Source organism: Haemaphysalis longicornis, unplaced genomic scaffold (genome assembly GCF_048455015.1).
Source record: "Haemaphysalis longicornis isolate Haplotype H1 unplaced genomic scaffold, Haemaphysalis longicornis Haplotype H1 scaffold_3, whole genome shotgun sequence".
Lineage (NCBI taxonomy): Eukaryota > Metazoa > Arthropoda > Arachnida > Ixodida > Ixodidae > Haemaphysalis > Haemaphysalis longicornis.
This window is the reverse complement of record NW_027526335.1, coordinates 186304056-186329017: the sequence shown is the minus strand read 5'-3', so window position 1 is coordinate 186329017 and position 24962 is coordinate 186304056. Positions and strand designations below refer to the sequence as shown.

Here is a 24962-nt window from a genome sequence, read left to right as displayed (position 1 = left end):
CGTGATGCTTGACCTTTGAACAGTGGTAATGAGGCGTGCTCGCTGGGGCTGAAGGTACATAGCTCCGCATGTTGTAAACCTTCAGATGTTGTACAAGAATCGCGTTCCCAGGTCGTAGTGGGTTCTAGTGCATGGTAAAACACTTGAATAGTAGATGGATTAAACGTAACTTGGATGGGGCTGGCCCAGCAGCCAGCAAGGAGGTTAGAAAGGCACCGTAATGCTGTGAAATGGTGTTACATCTGCTCCAAATTGCATTTCCCGCTGCTCCAAAACCTGCTCCAAAAGGCCTTTCTGGCTGCTCCGAGCGTGCTGCTACGAGCGTGCTGCTACAAAAGGCACTTCTTTGCATGCTCCCACGACTGCTGCCAAACCCATGTACATTGTTCCACCCCTGAGAATGAAATATCGGACAGTCCAAACCTGCAACTTTTTAAGACAAATTTGTTAATCAATATTAGCTCTAGCTTGAGTTCATTCTTATCTAATATTGTTGTAGTAGACGTAATTTTTATTGCAATTATGTTGGCTTCAACCACAGTTTTTTCTCGAGATTACATCATACGTAATGAATTTCTCGTGTGCAGCCGCAGTAGCTTGTACCGGGAGGACGACCTCTCGCTGCACCACCTCCAGCAGCAGCCCCACCAGCAGCAGCAGCAGCACCATCAGCAGCTGCAGCCGCCGACCACCCTGCACTCGTCCTCCTCGCTGGTGGTGAGCTCGCAGCAGCCGTACCGGCACCACCACCAGGCCCAGAGGGCGCAGTTGGACAGCAGCCACCACGGTGGCAGCCACCACCGGAGTGGCGGCAGCAACACGCTGCACCCGCACGTGGCGCAAACGGCCCACCAGCAGCTGTCGCCGGTCAAGAAGCGCGTCAAGGAGAGCAGCCCGCCCAAGTGGGAGGTGGCCACGGCAACCGCCGCCACTGTGCTCGCCACGCAACCGGGCACCTCCTCGTCGGGACGGCACCATGAGTCGTCCTCACACGGGTGAGTGTGCTCAAACCAGCGGATCCAATGTAGTGTTGAAAATCGGGCGACTTGGTATATGTTCATGTTGGCAGGGCTGTATAAACAGGACTAAGAAAAGGCAATGATGAGCGCTTGTCAGACTTACAGTGTTTAAGGGGGCAGTTGGTTCTTTGGGGCCGAAAAACGGTCAAAAAAAGCATTTTCTCAAAAATGGCATTTTTGGCCTCCACGGCCATTTTTCTATCAGTCTGTAAATTTCCTCATCAAAAGCCACCATATTTCGTTGTTGTTATATTATAATAGCATTTTAAAGTGCACTCTACAGCTCAGTTAGCGCAGAATTCGATGCTGAAACGGCACTTTTCTTGCAATGCAAAGCTAGCATTTCATCCTCAGATATCTTGGCACCCAGAGCAGGTACAACTTTAATTCTTTTTGCTTCTGATACTGAAATGTGTGGAGAATACAATGTTGGGAACAAATTTTTCAAATGGAGGCTTTGGAAAATTATTATTGTGTTCAATTGGCACCACCTGCGAGCCATTTCTGGCAGAGCACGGAAGAAGCGAAGTTCCCTGTGTTGTAAAACGACCAAAAATAGCTGAATCAAAAAAGTTCTTCCTATGTTGTATTCTTTAGTCATTTGTCAGCCTAGCCACGTGGTAACTGCCATTCTGTATGGAGTGATTATTTTGTAACTGTGACCCAAAATAATGGCAATAAATCATTAATTAACTCAAAATATAATCAGCTTACAAAAAATCTAATGGCAGATTTGAAATCAGCACAAAAAACTCTATAACACAGTGCAGTTTCATTAAAATTGGTTGGTAAATAAAAAAAAAAAAGCTCTAAGACCAGTCTGCCCCCTTAACGCACCAAAGCTGCACTGGGGCTGTAAGGCACGCCGTAGTTGTGAAAAGGGCTCCGAATTTATTTTGTCCACCTTGGGGATCTTTAACGTGCGCTGAAATCTCGGACACACGGGAGTTCTCTTTTCACTTCTGCATTCGAACCTCGATGTAATGAACTTCAGTGTTACGAAACCCCCGATGTAACGAGCAACATATTTGAAGTTTATGTGTATGAACACCGTGTATTTTCAGCCTCTGTGAACAAAGTCCCGTTTCCCGAGATTTCATTATAACGAAGTTAATGGACATTTAGGCGCGAAATTTTGGTTGTAGAAGTATATTTTGGAGACGCAAGCGCCGAAACGTGGTCTCAATAAACCGCAAATGGCAAAATTGGCCGCCCAATGCAGCAAGTCACGGAGTCGGTGAGTGCGTGTAGTGCCTACAAACTTCTCGCTTACAAACGGCGGCGCCGCCGCATGCCGCCGCTTTGTCCTTTGTTTGTGTTCGCTCGTGTTTTGTTGGGCGTCATCGTTCCAACAAGTGTGCGGTGAAGCATTTGTGGTTCGCTATGAGCCTTGTGCGTGCATTTTTTTCACGCCTGGGATGGCGATTGCGCGCCAGCGGTGAATTCTGCCTCGGCCGTTAGAACGACTTGGGCCAATGGGGAGGCGCGCACCGCACGGCGGGAGCTTCGAAGTGCTCGGGCACGGCCGGCTTGGGGATGCCAGAGACGATTAGGCCTAGCACCGTGGAAGATATTTGATGGGCGCTTTCCTAAGCGGCGCGCATGACGTTTTACGGTGCAGTTTTTGCCAACATCATCAGCTTCTTTCCCGCATAAACAACTTGGTTTGCTTCTCTTGTTGCGTTTTAGTGAACGTTAGGAGCGGTCGCAGGGGTTGCCCGCACCGCGCGGGTAGTTTCCGCGGCTGCGTCAGCGCGCCTGTGGCTAGCGCGGCGCATTTTTGCGTGTAGAAAACGCTCCATGCAGTTCACACTGATGCCCGTGTAGGCAATTAAGCTACGACGGTGCGTTGCACTTCCATTTCTTAAGCGAGGAGTTAGTTGCATTCTGGCAAGCGTAAGTAGTTTAGCTACCTGCTTCGCTTCACGGCTGCCGTATTGTTCCACTGGTACCCGCGGCGATGTCAGTGCGCCAGCTGTGTACGCAAGCCATGTTTTCGTTTGCAGGAACCGCTTCACGCAGTTAACACTTCATTTAACCGCGAATTTCAATCTAATCAAGTAAACTACGAATTTTACGGACTTTGTTACATTGAGGTTTAACTGTATCTGCAAAGCAGTCACCAATCAACGTTCCTGTCACTGCTTTTCCTTATTTCTGTTCGTACTGCGCTGTGAATGTGTTAATGCAGTCGGCACATGCAATGGAGGTCTCGCAGTGTTGTCGAGCAGGCTACCTTGCATGGACATCAAAACGGGAATGAAAGCAGTGAAGGGCTCGGCTCTCTCTTAGACTGGTCCTGTGGGGTGTCTCTCAAGGGGCACTGGCTGAACTTAAAGAATGCACCTCGTGGCAGTACACGATTTAGCGCCTGACCGGAGGCTGAGATATGGTTGCCTTCGTCAGCACAGAAGCCGACAAAAGGCGCAGTTGGTTTTGCACGACGGGGGAGGAAGGTGTTGACTGATGTCTCCCGGATTGGTAAAGCAGTCATATTAGGAGTGAATCGAAGGGCAGGCAAGCACTTGTTGCAAGTAGATGGAGCAATGCTGTTGTAAGGCGTAGTCGTTTCACACTTTCTGGAACCAAAGCAGTTTGCATTGGAACCCACGGCTGAGGAAAAGCTGTGTGTTATCTACCTATGGACCTATGGGTGTTATCTACCTATGGATTTACGGGTGTTATCTACCTAGGGGTGCTATTTACCTACCTACAGGGGGGAAAATTAATGGTAAGCGGTGCAATAGCTACTCTGCGCCCCATACTAGCGTGCACTGTCTGTCGCCTGTCATTTGGGTGTCCACTGCGCGACACTGGGAAAAGAGTGCCGGGTCCTTCCGTCCTCGTCAGCAGGCCCAAACGCAATCGTTTGTACGTGCCTACAGCCCAGTTGTTGTCCTGTGTGTGGTCTCCTGACGGGTGTGTGCCTGTGTGCCCAACACCAGGTCGAGCCGTGCTGTCGGCGGCCAGGGCGGCAGGGGAGCCGGCAAGGAGAGGCAGCGGGGCGGCGCCATAGTGATCAGCGACACCCCGAGCCCCGCCATCAGCGTCATCACCATCAGCTCCGACTCGGAGGAGGAGGACGACTGCACCACGCCTGCCACCTGGTGAGGGATGATTCTCGTCCTCTTTTTCTGCAGAAGCTCCAGTGTTTGGTTCAGGTTGTTTTTCCGTTGAAGCGGCGAGATTCCTTTCGCCTTTGTGGTTACAAAGCCTGCCACTTCCCGTACGCTCGCAGCGCCACCTACTGGTTCACTTCGGCACTCGTTCTATGGTTTTGAGCAGCTAATGAACGGGCCCCGCTGTTCAGCTGAATGGTTAGAATAGTAGCTGAAGGGTTAGAACCACGGGCAACTAGAGCACTAAGTTGGGCGAGTTGGTTGCTAACTAAGGAATTCATCGTACTAGCAAACATTAAGCAGGGACAAGGCTAAGGGGGAGACAAAACACGCGGTAGACTTCAACTAGCATGTGTGTCGTCTCCTTTTTAGCTTTGTCCCTGTCTTAATGTTCGCTAGTACGATGAATTCCTAGTGCAAAATTGTTGGAAAGACTCCATTATTATTATTTTATTTTATTTTTTGCTGTAAAATGTTATCTTGACTCAATTCTGCACATTGTTTTTGTAAATAAAATTTGATTGGTATCTTTCAGGTCAGTTTTTTAATTCTGCATCACCCCAGAACTGCCTGGCTTGTATCTACTTTAGAACGGAATATCATGTTTAGGTGCTTCCTCAGACTGATGTTTATTTCTGTAAGCAAGTCTGGCAGTTGAAGGAGAGTCTGTTTGCAGTCGTCATCGTGTTGAGTGTTTTGAGTGGTCTCCGGCCTGCAGGTCACTGTGGTGCAGAGTCGGAACATGCGGCCAGCGTGTAAAGGAAGGATTTAACACTGAGCGCGTAGCTGAGACAGGTTTTTCACATCAAGGACGCGTGTTTGAAGGGGGCGGCCTAGGAAACGCCATCGGTGTCATGTTGAGGCAGGAAGCCAGTGAGTCATCGCCTGTAAGTTGCCATGGTCGTTTTGCTAGTGTGGGCCTTTGTAAATGAAAGCAGTGAACAGCTTTCTAGTCCTGTTCTGCATAAGCCAAAATGTAGGCCAACCCCTCTTTCTGTATAGGTTGACTGCAAAACTTGGGGTGCCAAAGACAGTGGCCCTTTGAAAATGTCTTCTTATTCATTCCCAGTCCGTGTTTGTCATCAACACAGCTGTTGCAGCTTTGCTTGGAAAGCAGAATAAAAAAAAAAAACTTGTGCCTTATAACATGGCACACCCATCCTTGGCTTGTGAGCTCAATTGCTTTGCAGTGGATGTCTTCCAATGTGACCAGTATTGATTTCGCACAAAACTCACTAGTGAAGTCGGTCACCTTTTCATTAACTCTGGGCACATGTTGCAATATCGGCAAAGTGAGTTCTTCTAAAGATGGCACAGTGGCACCTTCGACTTTATAGTTCTGCCAGTGTGGAAACTGACGCTTGGGCCGCTGATTGCCCTTCACTTCAGCTGAGCTCTTATCGCACATTGTCGAACACACAGCCACCGAGTTTCAGCACCCATCCCTGGGTGTTGACAGAGTACGAAACACAGCACTAGTACTAGAACAGTGAGTTTATGAGAAGGAAAGGGGGAGATTGGTGTGCAGAGGATGTGCTGTCGTGGTGGCCAGAATGTATATTATGACTGCTTTGTGGACATTTCTTGTGGGGGAGAATGTAAAGCCAACCTATATTTTGGTTTTATGCGCATTAACAGTGCGCTTGCAGTCGCTGTTCTTGAGGACAGAAAAGTTTCCAAAAAATCAATTTCTTGTGTTAATTTTATTTGCAGTCCACAGGTTTCAAAGAATGTACCTGCAAAATGTTACTGGCCGCGAGGGCCACCACTGGAGAGGCCGGCGCTGCGATCGTTTTGACGTCACTTGTAGGATCCCCGTTCCTACCTTGCTGCGTTGTTGGCTTGCCGCGCGTGACATTTTGTTCAGGGCCCGCTTTATAAGTGCATTTCCGGGCTAATTTTCGGCGTTTGAAGTTCATTATCAGTGCGTGAAGCGTAGTTTGACCTCATGGGGACTCGTGGCAGGCTGCCCGCAAACAACTTGAACGTGATGGTGTATGCAGACGTATGCGACGGAACCTGGTGTTAAGCGTAAGCTGCGGCTCGTTTCCCCGATCAACATTTAGCTCGGCTACGACGATCACCGAGCTAAATTTGTAGATTTCGGTTGTCATTCTCAAGAAATAGGTGAAGGAGGAAATCATGAAGCGTTTACTGCTCGCAGAAACGCTCCGCACACACGTCCGGCGGCTCGAAACGACGTAGGTCGCGACAGCAACACCTTGTTGCCACGTTTTAAAATCACACTGATCGTGGAAAAGGAGGTCCGCATTCGCGGAAGTGGATGTTCGTGTGGTGAAAAATTGTGCTGCGTAGTGTTATCAGCTGCGATTTTCAATGCGATGCTCAAATATCTGCCGCGATCTACGGCAACCGGCCGCGGATGTCGGGCCCCGCGCCGCCGGCCGTTCGCGCACGGTGGCGATACCTGCGCACAAAAATCGGCCGACGCCGTGGCACGTATCTTGATCATCGAAGGCTTAAATGGCAGTAACCACGGATACAAACTTCCACATACGAGAAAAGGGGTGACAGTGTGGTGAAAAGTTGTGTTAGGGACTGTCATTCGCGACTCTAACGATAGCGGCGATGAAATATCTGCCGCGACGCTAAGCCTAAAGTACCCAACATCGGACTCCGCGCATCCAAAACCGGCGGCGAGTTAGCTGTTAGAGAAGACCCTCTTCTAAAACTCGCCGCGCGCAAGCGTGTTGCTTTGGGTTCCACGAACTTCTTGGGGGCCTCCAACGCTTGGTTCCCCTAATCTTAAACTCCCCATTACCCCAGGACGTGTTTCGCCTCATACGCAACCACGCCTTCTGTTAGCAATTGTGAGTTCTCGTACTTGATGTTAGACTAGAAAAGCGCAGTCTCATTGTAAACAGGCAAAATCCCGTGTTGTAGAGGTCTTAATTAAGGGGGGAGGTGGGTCTTTGGACAATTTTTTTTTATTTTTAGTGCCAGCTTGATGAAAATTGGCAGTCTTGAGCAGTTGTTTATGCTGATTTCAAATATGTAATTCGTTTTGACATAGCAGAATTTGTTGAAGAAATGCAATGATTTGAAATGAATTTATTGAGGCATTTCTTACGGGCGTTTAGAGCAATTTCGCATTATCAAGCTCAAAGATGAATTATATGGACATAATGCCAAAGGTCCACTCTGCCAGGCTATGCTATTTTTATTCATTTCAAAAGCTTTTGCAAATTATGAAAGAAGTTAACATTTTATACCAACAATTTCTATAAAATTATTTCATCATTACTAAATTTTGCTTATAGGTGAACACCGACAGAGGGATAAAAATAGCATAGCCTGCTAGATCAATTCCCTACGAATACAATGATACCAGTCTTGTCATCGTAGCTCAAGAGCAACATAACAAAAACCCCCGTAAGGCGGAGCACGGTCTCGCAAAAAAAGAAACTGAGAAAAATGCATTTGAAGTTTCCGATCATGGTAACTTTTGTTACAGCACAGCTACAATAACAAAAATGGCATCACTTTGTAGCTCAGTTCTTCATGAAAAAAAGCACACTAAGTATGTGCCTGTACCACAAAAATAGGCGTAAAACATTCAGCGTAAAGCCAAGCGGAATCTCTGAAAACAGTTGAGAAAAAGTAGATTTTCCACTAATAAACTTCAGAAACCAGATTTACTATTTCCCAGTTTGTTCCAGTGCCTCTGAAAACTACATACAAGCCCACACATCACATACTGCAGTCTCTTCTGCTACCTGTAATGCTAAAGCAGAGCAGCCAATAAAAAAGTGGCATTATTCCGCTATGCTTTTCAAAACTAAAGCAAAGACGTAGGTGAATTGCAATTTTCTAATCAACGCTAGGGCTGTACAAATAGCATCACCTGCTAGAGCAATTTAATACGAATGCAATGATACCAGTCTTATCGTCATTGCTCAACTGTAAGATAAAAAAAGACCCCGTAAGGGGGAGAGGTATCTCTCAAAACAAAAAACTGCATGGCCATAGCTGGATATTGCAAGTTTGTGATGAACACTATGGTTGTACAAATAGCATCACCTGCTAGAGCAATTCAATACGAATGCAATGATATCAGTCTTATCATCATAGCTCAACTGCAAGCTAAAAAAGGCCCCGTAAGGGGGAGGGATATCTCAAAACAAAAAAAACTGCAGGGCCGTAGCTGGATATTACAATTTTGTGATCAATACTAGGGTTGTACAAATAGCATCACCTGCTAGAGCAATTCAATACGAATGCAATGATACCAGTCTTATCATCATAACTCAACTGCACGATAAGAAAACACCCCGTAAGGGGGAGAGGAATTCCTCAAAACTAAAAACTGCATTGCCGTAGCTCGATATTGCAATTTTGTGGTCAACACTAGGGTTGTACAAATAGCATCACCTGCTAGAGCAATTCAATACGAAAGCAATGATTATCACGAATTTATCACGTCCAAGTCCACGATGACAAATTCCGTGCCACTTTCCGAGCTTTCGCTCGCTGGTTCTTTGTCCAAAAGTTTGAACATGCGCTCTGTCACCGACTGCGACGCCAAACGCTTCTTCACATCCGCCGCATGTTTAGCACGCTCCGCAGATTCACCAGCGGTGTAATACGTGGTGTTGATGCGGTCCTGATTGGCACTCGAGGAGCCGAATGACGGTTCGCTGACGCCTGAAGCACTGCAACTTGTCACGGCCGGAGATTCTGAAAAATCTTGTGTCAGACGCAACAGGCGACATCGTCCCCGCATTCCACGCGCGTTTCCGCTGCTTCCCGTACACTTGGCGCGTAGTTGTTCTGATGCGATCATCTCCCGGCATTGTAGCACGAAAAAGAACACGTTGCACCAAATTGCAGCAGCAGAGAAAAATAGACAGTGATGAGAAAAACTACCGTAGACATGCCTTTAGTTTCAGTTTTAGTAGAGGCGAACGCGAGGAAAGAAACACAAAAATACAAACGCAAAAAGCGCCGGGTTCGCCGCGCCGCCCAATCAGAGACGCGATACAAGGGGCTCGTCTCGCGCGCGTGCGGTCTGGCCAATCAGGGACTCGTAAGCGACCTTTCGAAAAACGGTGAGAGCGAGGGCCCTCGCAATGCTACGCCATTTTGAGATATCGCAAAATACGCACAAAGAAACGACCTTCAAAACGCGTCCAAGATGGCTGCCGCCGGTCGTCTCCTTCGCGCATGGCGCGCGCGCGAAGTTCAAGCATTTCTTTTCTGATTTTCGACAATTTGGGGTCGCCGTCATGTTTACAAAGTTGATTTTTGGACACTTTTCGATCGAATTCAGCGGTGAAACTTTTAGAGTAGGTTCTTGAAGTTACAAAGGCTTCAAAAATGTATTTTTCTCAAAACACGTTTTTTCGCGATTTTTGGCCATTCTAAGACCCGCGTCCCCCCTTAACATAGCCAAGTCTAAACTCGCTCGAAGGTGTTAAAAACTCGCGTTAATACCATTCGTACATTGCGGACAAGTTGTCGCGAAAAGTAAACATATCAGCAGTACAGAGTACTAGTGATCGTTAATTAAATCAGGGCATAAATATAAAAAAAAAGCATTGGAGGGGAAATAGGCACTGCTTAAGCCAAAGTGCAGATCATACCCGCACTTTTAAGCCTGTGCGGCGAAGCAATCCTCTCACCGGTCTCACGTAGTCATTCATTTTTTACCACGCAATGCGTGTAGTACGCGTGGTGAGATCGCAACTGAACGGCACGTTTCTGTCGGTGCAGTGATGCTACCGCTGCGCCAATTGCGCCAAACTGCGCCAAAGTGTTCTGGCTGCTACATCATGCTACATTTCCTCTAAATTTGGCGCTTCTGCGCCCAACCTGCGCCAAAGGGTGTACGTCCCCCTTTCAGAAACGAAACTAACTACTTTAGGTTCCCCATTGAAGCGACATCGCGGTGTACCTGTTTTCAGGACGCAATCCGAGCCAAGTCAAGGCGAACTGGCCGTTGTTGCGAATCTTGCGATAACGGCGATGATGCGTTTTGCGGCTGGCGCCTCGTAGGCGTTGTGAAATCTCCCCATCTCCCCCTGTATAGAGGGGTAGATGGGGAGATTAACAGTCTCCCCATCTCACGGAATTAACAGTCTCGGGTATAATTCCGTGCAGTGCGCTTCGCACCTATTGGGCGGGCGAGACCGGCTGCCGCCGTCGCGACCGTCCGCCTCGCGGTCTTCGGGCCGCGATATGCGTCGTGATGTGCGTGCCGTACCCGTGTGCGTGCCGTACCCGTGAAGCTCGGCAACAACGTCAGGCTTCGTGAAATTGCCGTACTCGCTCGCCAACGCGCCCCGACAGCGTACGCGTCGACCGGGGGCCTGCGGAGTTGTGCTGGTAGAAAAGTAGGCAAGAGATGAGGACGCAGGAGTTGTAGTTACAGTGGAATCTGGATGATAAGATTCTGTGTAATACGAATTTCGGGATGATACGAGTTTCTGATTAGTCCCGGCGAAATTGCACTGTTTGAAATGGGAAGAATTTCGGCTCTTACGAACGGACCTGCAGTGCCCGGCGGATGATAAGAACGAGTCGGCGAGGCGCCCGACTGCCGATCGAGCAAGCTACGGCGACGTACGGGCTCTCTGCCCTCTTAGCCGCTCTTTCTCCAGGAACGGTCAAGCTGTTTTCTGCTCGCGAAAACGCGCCGCGCACTCCACAGGCACGCTGACGCCGCCGCGAAACCACCCGCACGCTGCGCGGGGCGCGGCCGGCCGCGGCAACATGGCGGCGGTTTCGGTCGCAGAAGTGGTGCGGGACGCTCAAGAGACCGCTTCTAACCGCTCTTTAAAATGCCGCTCAAAGCACACGCGAAGTTTCTTGTGCGGTAAATGAGCTAATAATGTGAGCGAAAACGGTGCTATAAAACATCATCCGCGCCGCTAGTGAAAGCGCCCATGAAATATCTGTCGGGGTGGTAAGCCTAAACATCTCCGCCGGAGCCAGCCGGCTGTCTCGGGGGCTTTGTAACTGCCGCCATGAGGCGCACGCCTTCCCATTGGCGCAATTCGTCAGGCTCCTCCCACTGCCACGCGCGTCGCGCGTAATTTTCTGACCGCGGGCGCCGAATCGCCGACGCGCACGAATCGCGTGCAAAAACGCTCCTGTAGTGAGTGAGCTTGGGCAGCGCGAGTGCGGAGATGAGTCCAGAAAGGACCGCTCGGCGACATGGAGGTTTAAAAAAAGCAGAAAAACGTCACGGATTTCATCACGCGAAAGTAAAAGAAATAATTGAAAACTTGTTTTAGTGCTTAATTTTTTGGTCTGTGTTGTTCACACGAATTTCGGATGATACGAATATTTTTCGCGGTGCCGCGAAATTCATATCATCGAGGTTTTGCTGTAAACAGATGAGAATTTACAAAGTGCAGGGGGGAGAAAATAGTATGCAAGGGCAGGAAACGGTGACATTGTTGTGGCCGTGCACCGGCGAGCGAGTACGGCAATTTCACGACGCCTGACGTTTCCGAGCTTAATGAGTACGGCACGCAATGACGACGCCCGTCTTAGATTTCACGTAGAGTTCATAGAGGCATAGAATTCACATACGTGGAAATTGAAGGTGAAATGCGTGCATGTGGCCTCGCAGGGAATTAACATAGTCTCGGGGTTATCGGGGGGGGGGGGGGGGGGGGGGGGGTACTAATGGGCTACCTGCGGCAAACTTGTCGGGAAGGGGCAAGATTCAGCCTGCTGCTGCATGCTGGTTGCCAGATGTGGCTGCCCGCTGCCTTTGTTAACAATAGCGCTGCTAGCGGTGGCTTGTCGTTTTAGGCCCTTACGGTGGCAGCGCTGATGCTCGTGTGCAACACGGGGAGGAGCGTGATGTTCAAGTATGCAGTCAAAGCCGTGGCGCTACTGATTTAGCCTTCCCACGATAGTCTTCCAATAGTGCTCGAATTTACACAGTATGTTCGTTGTGATGAGCAATTTTTAGTTTGTTCATAGTAAGTCTTCTATTGTGTAAAAATGAGAGCTTTTTTTTTTTAATTTTTGTTGTGCAGACTGCTGAAAAAAGTTTAATGCAGACATTCTTCAGGAGACTGATGAAAATGGGGACAAAATATCCATGTCCTGGGTTCTTTTAATTTTTTATTATCCGTGAAGGGCGGGCTTTTAGCGATTATCTATCTCATGAATGCAATACGGGTCTTAAAATTGCTTCTATCAACACCTGCTCCGAAAGCTGGTTTTGCTGCTCCGAAACGCATTTTTGCCTGCTCCAAAAGCTGCTCCAAAGCGGCCTAAGCCGGTAGCATCACTGTGTCGGTGTTGCAAGGTCTATTTTCTTGCACACACAGTCGCGTACATGTCACGTCGCAAGTACAGTAGAATCTCGGTGATACGATTCTGGGTGATACGAATTTCGGGATGATACGAATTTCTGAAAAGTCCCGGCAAAATTGCATTGTTTGCAATGGGAAAAATTTCGGCTGTTACGAACGGACCTGCGCGGCCCGGCGGATGATACGAACGAGCCGGCGAGGCGCCCGACTGCCGAACAAGCAAGTGACGGCTCTCTCTCCCCATTTGTCACTCTTCTTTCTCCAGAAACGGCCGGGCTGTTGTTTTCTGCTCGCGAAAACGCGCCCCGCACGCCCCATGCGTGCCGCGAAACCTCTTGCACGCTGCGCACGCCGCGGCCCGGCGGCCGGCGGCGGCAACATGGCGGCGGCTTCGGCCGCGAAGTGGCACGGCCGCTTGAGCGACTGCTTCTAGCCGCTCTTTAAAATGCCGCTCAAGGCAGACACGAAGTTTCTTGTGCAGTAAAGGAGCTGATAACGTTGGCGAAAACGGTACTATAAAACACCATCCGCGCCGCTAGTGAAAGCGCCCATAAAATATCTGCCGGAGTGCTAAGCCTAAACATCTCGGGCAGAGCCAGTGGGCTGTCTCGAGCATTTCGCAAGTCGTCAGCGTCTTTTTCTGACCGAGGTAGGAGATACCGCGGGCGCGAAATCGTCAATGCGGCCTTGAAAATACATTGGCGCAAAGCCAAGGCGTGCGAATCGCGTGCAAAAACGCACCACGCGGTTCACGCTTGACTGTTGCGGCGTGTAGCGAGCTTGGACACGGGAGTGAGGAGACAAGCGCGAAGCTAGGCGAAGCGTTACGCGCTCCAGAAAGGACTGCTTTGTGACATGGGGGTTTAAAAAAAGCAGAAAAAATCATGGATTTGTTCACGCGAAAGTAAGAAAAGAAATAAACGAAAACTTTTTTCAGCGCTCAATTTTTTGGTCTGTGTTGGTTCATACGAATTTGGGATGATACGAATATTTTTCGCGGTCCCGCGAGATTCGTATCATCGAGATTCTACTGTATTTCATAATGAATTATTAGTGTACTTTTCTCGGCACCAATTGTATCATCCTTGGCGTTAGCTGGCTGCGTACGAGCTGTCGGTGGCGATGGTAGCAACTACCCAGCCACGGCGGTGTCGTCGGGAACAAGCGAGCCGTTGGTTGCTTGCTCGGATTATTTGGTCTGTAGACAACTTTCTTCTGTAATTTGCTACAAAACCGCGAGGAGGGGGCACATGGCGGCCACAACAAAAACGTGCAGTCGCATAAGCACAGGAAATGTGTTCTAGCAGACGACAGCATAACCCGGCGTCCTACAAGTGACGTCACTCGTAGGTGGCGCCACGGTATGTCCTCGGGGCCAATAGCTTTACCATAAGTATTTGCAAAGCTGTCATAGAAGTTGCCCAAATGACCATTTTCACAGGTTTCCAAAGTTCGTGCCTTGTTTTCTCTGGGCCAGCTTTTTTCCTGCGAGGTCAACTGTCGGGTGCAATATTTTGGGATGTAATGGTCAGATTTATATCATTTTTGCTGCATTTGGAAGCTTATGAACTGAACAGTGCAACGAAACCACACAGGTATAGAAATTCCTTCTTGGTAGCACAATTTTTTATGGTGTTCATTTTACGAGAACTTTGGTAACTGATGACCTTACATTTAATAGGTTTACAGCAATTGCGGGAGCAATGCTAAAATTACTGCTGTGGTATAATCGCACTACCTGAGCCCCCTAGAGCACAAAGGGATTAAAAAGTATTCGAGTATTTCATAGGCAGATAATGAAAAAAATTGCCCGAAATGGAATGCAACATAACATGTTGCATGACCCTGAACTTACACCACATAGGCAAAAACTCGCTGCATAATTGATTTCAGGATGTTAAAATGCACTAAATGTGTAAATATCAAGCACACGGATTGAAAAATAGCAAAATTCTCCTCGAGACCAGTGTCACCCCTTGACTCACTGCAGAAAGGGGCTGCACAGATGCCACTCGTGTGAGGAGTGGGCAACCTGACGTAGTGTCCCTGTGATGTCATTCCACTCTACCACCACCCCTGTGTCTCACGTAAACTAGAAGCAGATTCTTTATGGCTTGCCCATCGAACGACTCTGATGGGTTTTGGCAACCCCATCCTCGGGTGGGCCCTAACCCCGTTGCCGTAACGCGTGTTTGTTGCCCCTCCGCAGCACGTGCAAGGGGCGCAGCTGCCGCCGCTGTTCGGCCCAGCAGCAGCTGCAGCACTCGTCGTCATCGGTGCGGCTGGGAGTGGCAGCGCCCCTAGTAAGCTCCACCTGTGCCAGCGTGATGCCCCTGACACCCGAGGAGGAGCGCTGCTCCTACCAGTCCACGCCCCGGCAGGGTGAGTAGAGGGCCACTGCTGCTGTTTGGGCTGGGCTGTAATTGAGGACGGTGCGTGTTGGCGAATGCAAGCAGCAGAGAGCTGTGAAGGAAGGTTGCACTATTTCACGACAGATGTGCCGCTACATTTCTCGCCGACTCTGAAAGCAAAACAGCACCTGCAAGCCAACCCATGCTTCCGTATTGTCGCAGTCAACTGTACGGTACAACCTCGTTACAGCAGACACTGTTACAAGAGACACTTGGTTATAAGAGACATTTGAATGGAAGCGTTTTGGTTGTTTTTTGAGTGCTTGCCATGTTAGCAACATTGCATACAAGAGACCTTGGTTACAAGAGACACATTGTCCAGGTCCCAAGTTTCACAGTAAAACCTCATTATGAGAGACACTTGGTTATAAGAGACATTGAAATGAAAACAGTTTGGCAGATTTTCTTATGTTCGCCATGTTAGCAACTTTGCATACAAGAGACCTTGGTTACAAGACACGTTTTCTGGATCCCTTGAGGGTCTCTTGTAACAAGGTTTTTTCTGTACTGTACTTGGCACTGGGTTTGGTCAGGTTTGGCACTTGTGTGAGGAAATTTGTGGCACTTGCATAATGAAAGTCTGTTCATGGTGTAGGGCCTGCCTCAGGAACCAAGTAGGCAAACTAAATTTATAGTTCAAGCTAGCTCAGTTGTACTGGCACTGTGTTTGTGGGGCAACCAATCCAGGTTTCATCGATAACCCTTTCACGGCTAATAGATTAGCAGTATGTTCTTGTATCTCCATGTGCAGCCGTGTCGCACTGAGCTACCGGTGCGTTCAGTCGGGAAGGAAAAAAGATTGACATTTGAAAGGATTAATTTATGTCTCGAAAGAATTCGCACAAACAGCATGTTGTCACACGTGGGTTATCCATTGTCCCTGTGAGGGTGACTGCTTTTTTGTGTTCAACAGTTCTTTAATAACCCTCACCACTTGCAGTGGAGTGGATCAATTTCAGGCTGCATGGTTTTGGATGTTGGTCTTACAAAAATATTATGATTTTTCAATCATTTTCACTGATAAAATTCTCCTCTCTGAGTAGAACCTTCGTGCTAGTGGTTGGAGCAAGATTCATAAGGAAGAGGAAATGAATGCCTCTGCAATCTTAGTGCGTTTTAGCTGTACTCGTACGCTACCACGGAAGTCGTGAAGTGTAGAATAAAGTTGTAATGCAGGGCCTTCGTATGCACATCAATTTTTTTTTTGCTGGAGTGAGGCACGCATCAAAAGCGCGTGGGTTGTCGGGAGTAGACATTGTTTCCGTCGGGGCGTTCCAAGCTCTCGTTGACAGAGGGGTCTTCCCTCCTTCCGCCCTGTCCTTCGCAGGCTGTGGGAGCCGGGCGCGGCCGCAGGCAGACAGTTCCAGCTGGAGCCAGCCCCTGGGCCCCTGGGCAGCCCCGCTGATCACCGAGGCCAGCTCGGAGGCCACGCCACTCGCCTCTGCCTTCCAGCGGCGCGCCACTGCCGGTGGGTGACACAGCCTCCTCCCGTGTGCCCGGGGAGCGGGTCAGCGTGTGTTGGGGGGAGCCCGCAAGGTCTCGCTCTGTGACCTGTTCTGTTCATTTTCACACCACTCTTAGTAACGACAAATTGGACTTTGTTTGCCATGCTGGTTTTAGATGTGCAGTTGTTTTTGTGGCGCATCAATTGGTTGACTGGTAACTGATAATTTTTTGTTAAATTAAGGCCTTGGTGCGAGAACAAAACTCTCCTCCTTCAACCCGTGCCTGGTTTCTCGCCGACCCCTGAACCTGTTGTTCGTGGCCGCAGTGATGCTGCCCTCCTCGTCAGCCGGCCAGGTGGTGGTGACGAGCAGCCACTCGATGTCGTCGTCGTCCCTGCGGCCGCGCATGGCCAGCTGCATCACGGTGCCCGACTCTGACTCGGAGGGGGGCCCCTACAGCCCCGCCCGCACCCTGCCCAGCTTTACCAGCAGCGTGCTGGCCACCGCCAAGGCCATCAAGCCCGAGCCGCACCGGGAACCACACCATTTGCTGCTGCCCACCAGGTGGGGTGGTTGTCGCCGGAAAGCGATCGCTCCCGTCGGCCGTGAGGCTGCAGTGTACTAGAACAGAGAGGTGTGTCGTTCGGGACTGATGAAAATTTCTGCTGAGGAGCTCCTGTTGTAGGCACTGGCAGTGCCCCGGGCGGTTGCTGCTTACCAGTTGGTTTTAGAGGTTTCGTTTGTTACATTATTCCTTATTTATTGCCCTAAATAGTCTTATTTCTTCATTTTATGGTATAAATATTTATAAAACTGGTCGAATAACTGTTGAGTTCGATTTAAGGGGGGACGCGGCTTTCAACTTCAGAAAAATGACCAAAACATCGTTTTTTTTGAAAGCCACATATTCGGCTTCTATGTTTCCTATTCTGTGCGTCTGCAAAGTTTTTCCGCTGAAAAGCGTCGCAAAGTGGCATAAAAAAATAGTTTTGCCAGACGCGGTGACAAACTATCCGCGCAAAAGGGTGAAAAAACGGAAATTTTCGGAGCACTGTATCTCCGCAACGGTGCCACCGGGCGCGGCCATTTTGATATCGTTAGATCGGCCGAGCGTTCGTCTTTCCGGTTCCGCTCGTCTCTTTTATCTTCGTTCATTCACAAACGCACTAACAGCAGAAAAGAAACGACGCGCAAACGAAGCTAGAAATAGATGCTGAAGCGCTATTCGTCCTCCGGTCGGGGCGGGCTAAGACGACCCTCCTGACTGGGTGCATTGCGGCGCAATGCAAGATGGCGGCCGCCTGAACTGCTTAGCGTGGGCGGTTTGAGTTCATTTTCGCTGCTTCGCTCGGCCAAGTTTCTGTTCAGTCTGTGGTATTAAACACGGACGTTATCGCGATGGGAAGGCCTGAGATCACAAGCCAGATTACGGGAAGTTGTGTGGCTCGAAATGCGGAGGTCATCGAACGCTTCGTGGTGCGCGTGACTATACCGTCGCCAGACCCCGGAGGGTGATGCGGTGTGCGCGCTTGCGATAGCGGTTCGTGAAGTGAACTTTTAGTCGGATTTGCGATGTTTACACGCTTAGTTATTGCTGTGTTTTGATTGTGGGCTCGCTAGCCTTGGGAAAGAAACGGTCAACGCGTCAAACGTTGCGGCGCGCACGGCATAGCCGACGCGCATTGGAGCATCACATGACTGCGCAACCGGTTACTATTGAACGCCAAAGGTTGTAATTAATGCCTGCGACGTTAGATTTAATCTTAAAAGCGACCTGACAAGCCATATCAGGGATAATCAAAGTACGATATGTCGCGGTAAGCGTGCGCTGCGATGCGCGCGAGTCATATCGCCTTTCTTGCGCAACATTTCCCGTGCACTTCTAATAATCATGCAAACAGGTTTGAAATAGGAATATTGAAATAAAAATATGTTCTCTGCGTTAAAAATTTACCTTACTGTCGCAGCATTCAACAGTGATTTTTTAAGTAAATGATTGATACCAATGCATATAATCTATGGTTATGGCATACTGACTGTGCTGCGAGAAATATTAGATGCCTTGAATGTCAAAAGTAGTGAAAAAAAAAAACTTCCATCAAAGTTGGAGTTATGCACAATATTATAGTCGAACCCTGCTACAACGAACTCCGCTTCAATGAAATTTCTGCTTCAACGAAATATTTCCAATTCCCCGTCAGCTATCCATTGAAGTCAATGCAACAAAGTCCTCACCACAACGAACCATTTGTCAGGCTTGCTTTCACTTCAACGAAATTTTCGATGATTTGGGCTGGGTTTGAACAATTATTTTACAATAAAATAAGCATAGCGCCAGCTATCTGTAACTTTTTATACATTCAGGACGCTTAGTTTGACGGAAAACATGCGCGGTGCGCCCACACCGTCACTCAAAACAAAAAAAAAAAAAGTCATAGGCGGACACCATTGTTTGATGGTGATAACGATGTGGCTGGCTGTCTTTACAGGCCGGTTCGCCAAGCCGGAGCTACAGCCAATCCGTATCCAGTTGAAATCGCACGAATGTGCTCCGCTGCTGGCGCGGCGCCGTCATGTATGCGTTGTGAGCAGCTGTCCTTGCCGTTTTCCTTCTATCATTCTTCATAGCCAAGAGCAAAAATCATGTTTACGTGTTCGGTCTTGAAGTCAAGTCATCTTATCTTAGTCGCGAGCGCGTCGTCATGTTAAATGCAAGCGCGCGTCTTGCCTGCCAAGGTCAGTAGCTGCCGTGCCCCGTCAGAGGATAAGATAACGGCACTGCTCCTGCCACAAGCGAGAGGGGGGCTTCCGACGACCTAGCAGCTATCTGCAAGTAATCAGCTCGGTGGACACGCCTTGTTGTACAGCAATATGTTTTGTGCCTGCATTTCTTCACCACCCGCCGCGGTGGCTCAGTGGCTAAGGCGTTGCGCTGCTGAGCACGAGGTCGCGGGTTCGATTCCCGGCCGCGGCGGCCGCTTTTCTGATGGAGGCGAAAAGCAAAAACACCCGTGTGTACGAGATTTCGGCGCACGTTAGAGATCCCCAGGTGGCCAAAATTAATCCGGAGCCCTCCACTAAGGCGCGCCTCATCGCCTGCGTTGCGTCGGCGCGTTAAACCCTACAATCAATCAATTTCTTCACCCCCCTCCGTAACGCGTTCTTTGCGTGCAGTGAAAAAACATAACCATTGGTATGTTTGTTATCCGAATAAACATGACGTTATTGCGTGTCACTCCTTTTTCTAAACATTGTATTATGCTGCCAATGATGCGGAAACATACGGGGCTATTTTTCTGGCTTTTCCGTGGTCTGTTGGGGCAGATTTTGCCTCGGAACGAATTTTCGCTTGAACGAAATTTTTCGCACGTCCCGTCAATTTCGTTGTAGCGGGATTCAACTGTACCAAGCTTCAAAGTAGCTCATTTGCATCCTTGTGGTATGCAAACTTTTGGCAATGAACACGTATGAGTACTAAGTTGCTCTACAGCTCATTAAACTTTGGTAGCACCAGTGGCAAGGAGCCATTTTGAGTGCCCATTTCAAACACCAAAGTTTAACGAGCTGTAAAATTAGTTCCAAGCGATGCATCCAAAAACTGCTTCGATTATTGCACTCACCAGGGTTCATAGTATTGGAAAATATAAAGATTGCAGTTTTATGACCAACACTGTTTTGTCTATTGCTTGACTAAAAATGGCTAATTAGTGCTAATTATCTTGGGAACTAATTGACCTACTTAAAAAATAATGGCATATCTGAAATCAGTGGGAGAAAAGCAGCAAGGCTGACAAGTTTCACAAAGGTTGCTTGAAAATTAAAAGAAATTGTTTTAAGACCAGTGTCCCCCCTTAAGAAATGGTATGAGCCGTTTCTAGAAATGGCTTCAGTAGCTGCTGTCGCCTGCCACTGGTAGCCAAATCCGAAATTTTCAAAACGAGTAACACGATGTTTCGCCTTTTGCCGCTGTTTTAGTGAACTTAATGTTCTTCAGAACTTTGCCACCGAGAGGGCACAAAAAAATCGTCATATTTTGAAGTTCAGCTACATTTTCGCGTCAACGCTCCGGTGCTGAGAGTTTCGTTGCTTTCATTTGGTGCTCATCACGTTCGAGAGTAGGCAGATTTAAGGGGGGACGCGGCTTTCAACTTCGGAAAAATGACCAAAACATCGTTTTTTTGAAACCCACATATTCGGCTTCTATGTTTCCTATTCTATGCGTCTGCAAAGTTTTTAGGCTGAAAAGCGTCGCAAAAGGGCGAAAAAACGGCAATTTTCGGAGCGCTCTATCTCCGCAACGGTGCTACCGGGCGCGGCCATTTTGATATGGTTAGATCGGCCGAGCGATCGTCTTTCCGGTTCCGCTCGTCTCTTTTATCTTCCTTCATTCACAAACGCACAAACGGCAGAAAAGAAACGACGCACAAACATAGCTAGAAATAGATGCTGAAGCGCTATTGGTCCTCCGGTCGGGGCGCAGAACAACGACCCTCCTGATTGGATGTCGCGGGCGCAACGCAAGATGGCGGCCGCCTGAGCTGCGTAGCGAGCGGATTAGTTCATTTTCGCCGCTTCGCTCGGCCGAGTTTCTGTTCAATCTGTGGTATTCAACACGGACGTTATCGCGATGGGAATGCCAGAGATAACGAGCCAGATTACGGGAAGTTGTGTGGCTCGAAAGGCGGAGGTCATCGAACGCTTCGTGGTGCGCGTGACTCTACCGTCGCCAGACCGGGGAGGGTGACGCGGTGTGCGCGCTTGCGATAGCGGTTCGTGAAGTGAACTTTTGGTCGGATTTTCGATGTTTACATGCTTAGTTATTGCTGTGTTTTGACTGTGGGCTCGCTAGCCTTGAGAAAGAAACGGTCGACGCGTCAAACGCTGCGGCGCGCACGGCATAGCCGACGCGCATTGGAGCATCACATGACTGGGCAACCGGTTACGATTGAACGCCAGTAGTTGTAATTAATGCCTGCGACGTTAGTTTTAATCTTAAAAGCGACCTGACCAGCCATATCAGGTATAATCAAAGCTCGATATGTCGCGGTAAGCGTGCGATGCACGCGAGCCATATCGCCTTTCTTGCGCAACGTTTCCCGTGCACTTGTAATTTTCATGCAAACAGGTTTGAGTTAGTAATGTAGGAATAAAAATATGCTCTCTGCGTTAAAAATGTACGTTACCGTGGCAGCATTTAACAGTGATTTTTTTAGGTAAATTATTGATACCATTGCTCAGGGCATACTGGCTGTGCTGCGAGAAATATTGGATGCCTTGAATGTCAAAAGTAGTAAAAAAAAATATGCTCTTGCATTGAAGTTGGGAGTTTTGCAGAATACTCTACCAAGCTTCAAAGTAGCTCATTTTCAACCTTGTGGTATGCAAACTTTTGGTAATGAACACCTGCACTATGAGTACTAAGTTGCTTTGCCAGGCAAGATAAAACATAAAAAAAAGCCAAAAATGTTCAAATTTAAGTAAAAAAAATGCTTAACTTGTAGCCATGGTGACAACACTGCAAAAGGAGGCTGTTCAGTGCGATACAGCCAACCAACTAACCTACTTTGCATTGAAAGCCCATTGAAACCCATCTCCCCTCCGTTTGGTTTGCAAAGGGGGGTATGTACTCTTCACGGAGGAGCTGAAAATGATGTTTTCTTGAAAGAGAAAGGCTGAAAAGGCACTCCAATTTCAAGGCAAGGCCTTCCAGAAGCCCCATGTTCAAAATGACATGAAAGGCTACAACTGTGACGACTTTTGATATGTGAAACCTATGTTGCAACTTCGGGAGCCGTTTTCTCAAAAGTTTTTTTTGCCACCTGTGTCGCTTGTCCCAGGGATTTCTTCATGACCGCTGGGTCTATTTTGATTCCGTTTCTTGCATTACATTCCTTGATGAACTGTTTAGGTCGTGACACGTTTTCCAGATTTGTTTTTTGTGATTTTTTTATTCAAATAATCGGTTCACAGTTGACATGCCTGTTGCACATTAACCTCTAAAAAATGAAAACTAAAAAACATTGTGTTGTAAAAAAAAAATTGTAAAACTGTCACGACCTCGTCCATTCATTTGGGAATGCAAAGCACTTCGAACAAGTTTTCTATCGTGTTTTATAAGCCGCTCAAGCTCGGTACAAGCGGAACAGAACGAAAATTTCATACATAAAAAAGTTATCAAAATATTAACTTCAAATATTTATGGTGTTATTACAAAAGAATTTCCAGTTGCTGTGCCAATTTTCATCAAAATTCACAAAGACATAAAAAAGTTGATTTTGAAAGCCACGTCCCCCCTTAAGGCGTTCGGAAAGGCGTATGAGTTGTGCGGAACGGCTTGGCTTTCAAAATCAACTTTTTTATTTCTTTGTGGATTTTGATGAAAATTGGCACAGCAACTGGAAATGCTTCCGTGATAACACCATAAAAATTTCAAACTAATATTTTGAAAACTTTTTTATTTTCTTTCTGTTCCGCTTGTACCGAGCTTGAGCGGCTTATAAAACATGATAGAAAACTTGTTCGAAGTGCTTTGCATTCCCAAATGGATGGACGAGGTCGTGACAGTTTTAGAATTTTTTTTTACAACACAATGTTTTTTAGTTCTCATTTTTTTAGAGGTTAATGTGCAATAGGCGTGTTGACTGTGAACGATTATTTGAATAAAAAAATCACAAAAAACTAATCTGGAAAACCAAGAGTGTCACGACCTGAACTGTTCATCAAGGAATGTAATGCAAGAAATGGAATCAAAATAGACCCAGCGGTCACAAAGAAATCCCGGGTACAAGCGACACAGGTGGCACAAAAAACTGTTTTGAGAAAACGGCTTCCGAAGTTGCAACATAGGTTTCACTTATCAAAAGTCGTCACGGTTGTAGCCTTTCATGTCCTTTTGAACATGGGGCTTCTGGAATGCCTTGCCTTGAAATTGGAGTGCCTTTTACAGCCTTTCTCTTTCCAGAAAACATCATTTTCAGCTCCTCTGTGAAGAGTACATACCCCACTTTGCAGACCAAACGAAGGGGGAGATGGGTTTCAATGGGCTTTCAATGCAAAGTAGGTTAGCTGGTTGGCTGTATCACACTGAACAGCCTCCTTTTGCAGTGTTGTCACCATAGTAACAAGTTAAGCATTTTTTTTTACTTAAATTTGAACATTTTCGGCTTTTTTTTTATGTTTTATCATCTTGCCTGGCACAGCAACTTAGTACTCATACATGCAGGTGTTCATTGCCAAAAGTTTGCATACCACAAGGATGAAAATGAGCTACTTTGAAGCTTCGTAGAGTATTCTGCATAACTCCCAACTTCAATGCAAGAGCTTATTTTTTTACTACTTTTGACATTCAAGGCATCCAATATTTCTCGCAGCAAAGCCAGTATGCCCTAAGCAATGGTATCAATGATTTCACTAAAAAAATCGCTGTTAAATGCTGCGACAGTAACGTACATTTTTAATGCAGAGAACATATTTTTATTCCTATATTACTAACTCAAACCTGTTTGCATGAAAATTACAAGTGCACGGGAAACGTTGCGCAAGAAAGGCGATATGGCTCGCGCGCATTGCAGCGCACGCTTACCGCGACATATCGAACTTTGATTATACCTGATATGGCTGGCCAGGTCGCTTTTAAGATTAAATCTAACGTCGCAGGCATTAATTACAACTACTGGCGTTCAATCGTAACCGGTTGCGCAGTCATGTGCCGCTCCAATGCGCGTCAGCTATGCCGTGCGCTCCGCAGCGTTTGACGCGGCGTCGACCGTTTCTTTCTCAAGGCTAGCGAGCCCACAGTCAAAACACAGCAATAACTAAGCGTGTAAACATCGCAAATCCGACTAAAAGTTCACTTCACGAACCGCTATCGCAAGCGCGCACACGGCGTCACCCTCCGGGGTCTGGTGACGGTAGAGTCACGCGCACCACGAAGCGTTCGATGACCTCCGCCTTTCGAGCCACACAACTTCCCGTAATCTGGCTCGTTATCTCCGGGATTCCCACCGCGATAACGTCCGTGTTGAATACCACAGATTGAACAGAAACTCGGCCGAGCGAAGCGGCGAAAATGAACTCGAACCGCTCGCTACGCAGCTCAGGCGGCCGCCATCTTGCGTTGCGCCCGTGACATCCAATCAGGAGGGTCGTTGTTCTGCGCCCCGACTGGAGGACCAATAGCGCTTCAGCATCTATTTCTAGCTTCGTTTGTGCGTCGTTTCTTTTCTGCCGTTTGTACGTTTGTGAATGAACGAAGATAAAAGAGACGAGCGGAACCGGAAAGACGATCACTCGGCCGATCTAACCATATCAAAATGGCCGCGCCCGGTAGCACCGTTGCGGAGATAGAGCGCTCCGAAAATTGCCGTTTTTTCGCCCTTTTGCGCTGATAGTTTGTCACCGCGCCTGACAAAAGTATTTTTTTATGCCACTTTGCGACGCTTTTCAGCCTAAAAACTTTCCAGACGCATAGAATAGGAAACATAGAAGCCGAATATGTGGGTTTCAAAAAAACGATGTTTTGGTCATTTTTCCGAGGTTGAAAGCCGCGTCCCCCCTTAAACGAAGAATGACATTAGCGCAAATGGCATTCAATTTCTGTGTTTAGCAACGAATTAATGGCATTGAAACTGAACTCATTAAGCACTTAATGTCATTTTTCGTGTGCGTGCGGCAC

General features: G+C 47.9%; 1 protein-coding gene across 8 annotated transcripts in view; it reads left to right on the top strand.

Annotated features, from left to right (window-relative positions):
• Hipk (Homeodomain interacting protein kinase) overlaps window positions 1-24962 on the top strand; it is a 72013-nt gene that overhangs the window by 39156 nt on the left and 7895 nt on the right. For all 8 annotated transcript variants that reach the window (XM_077704924.1, XM_077704920.1, XM_077704923.1 and 5 more), the window contains 5 exons: window positions 588-995; window positions 3965-4126; window positions 14642-14814; window positions 16171-16311; window positions 16615-16852. In XM_077704924.1, coding sequence (XP_077561050.1) covers window positions 588-995; window positions 3965-4126; window positions 14642-14814; window positions 16171-16311; window positions 16615-16852 — 1122 coding nt within the window. The remainder of the gene's footprint in view (window positions 1-587; window positions 996-3964; window positions 4127-14641; window positions 14815-16170; window positions 16312-16614; window positions 16853-24962) is intronic.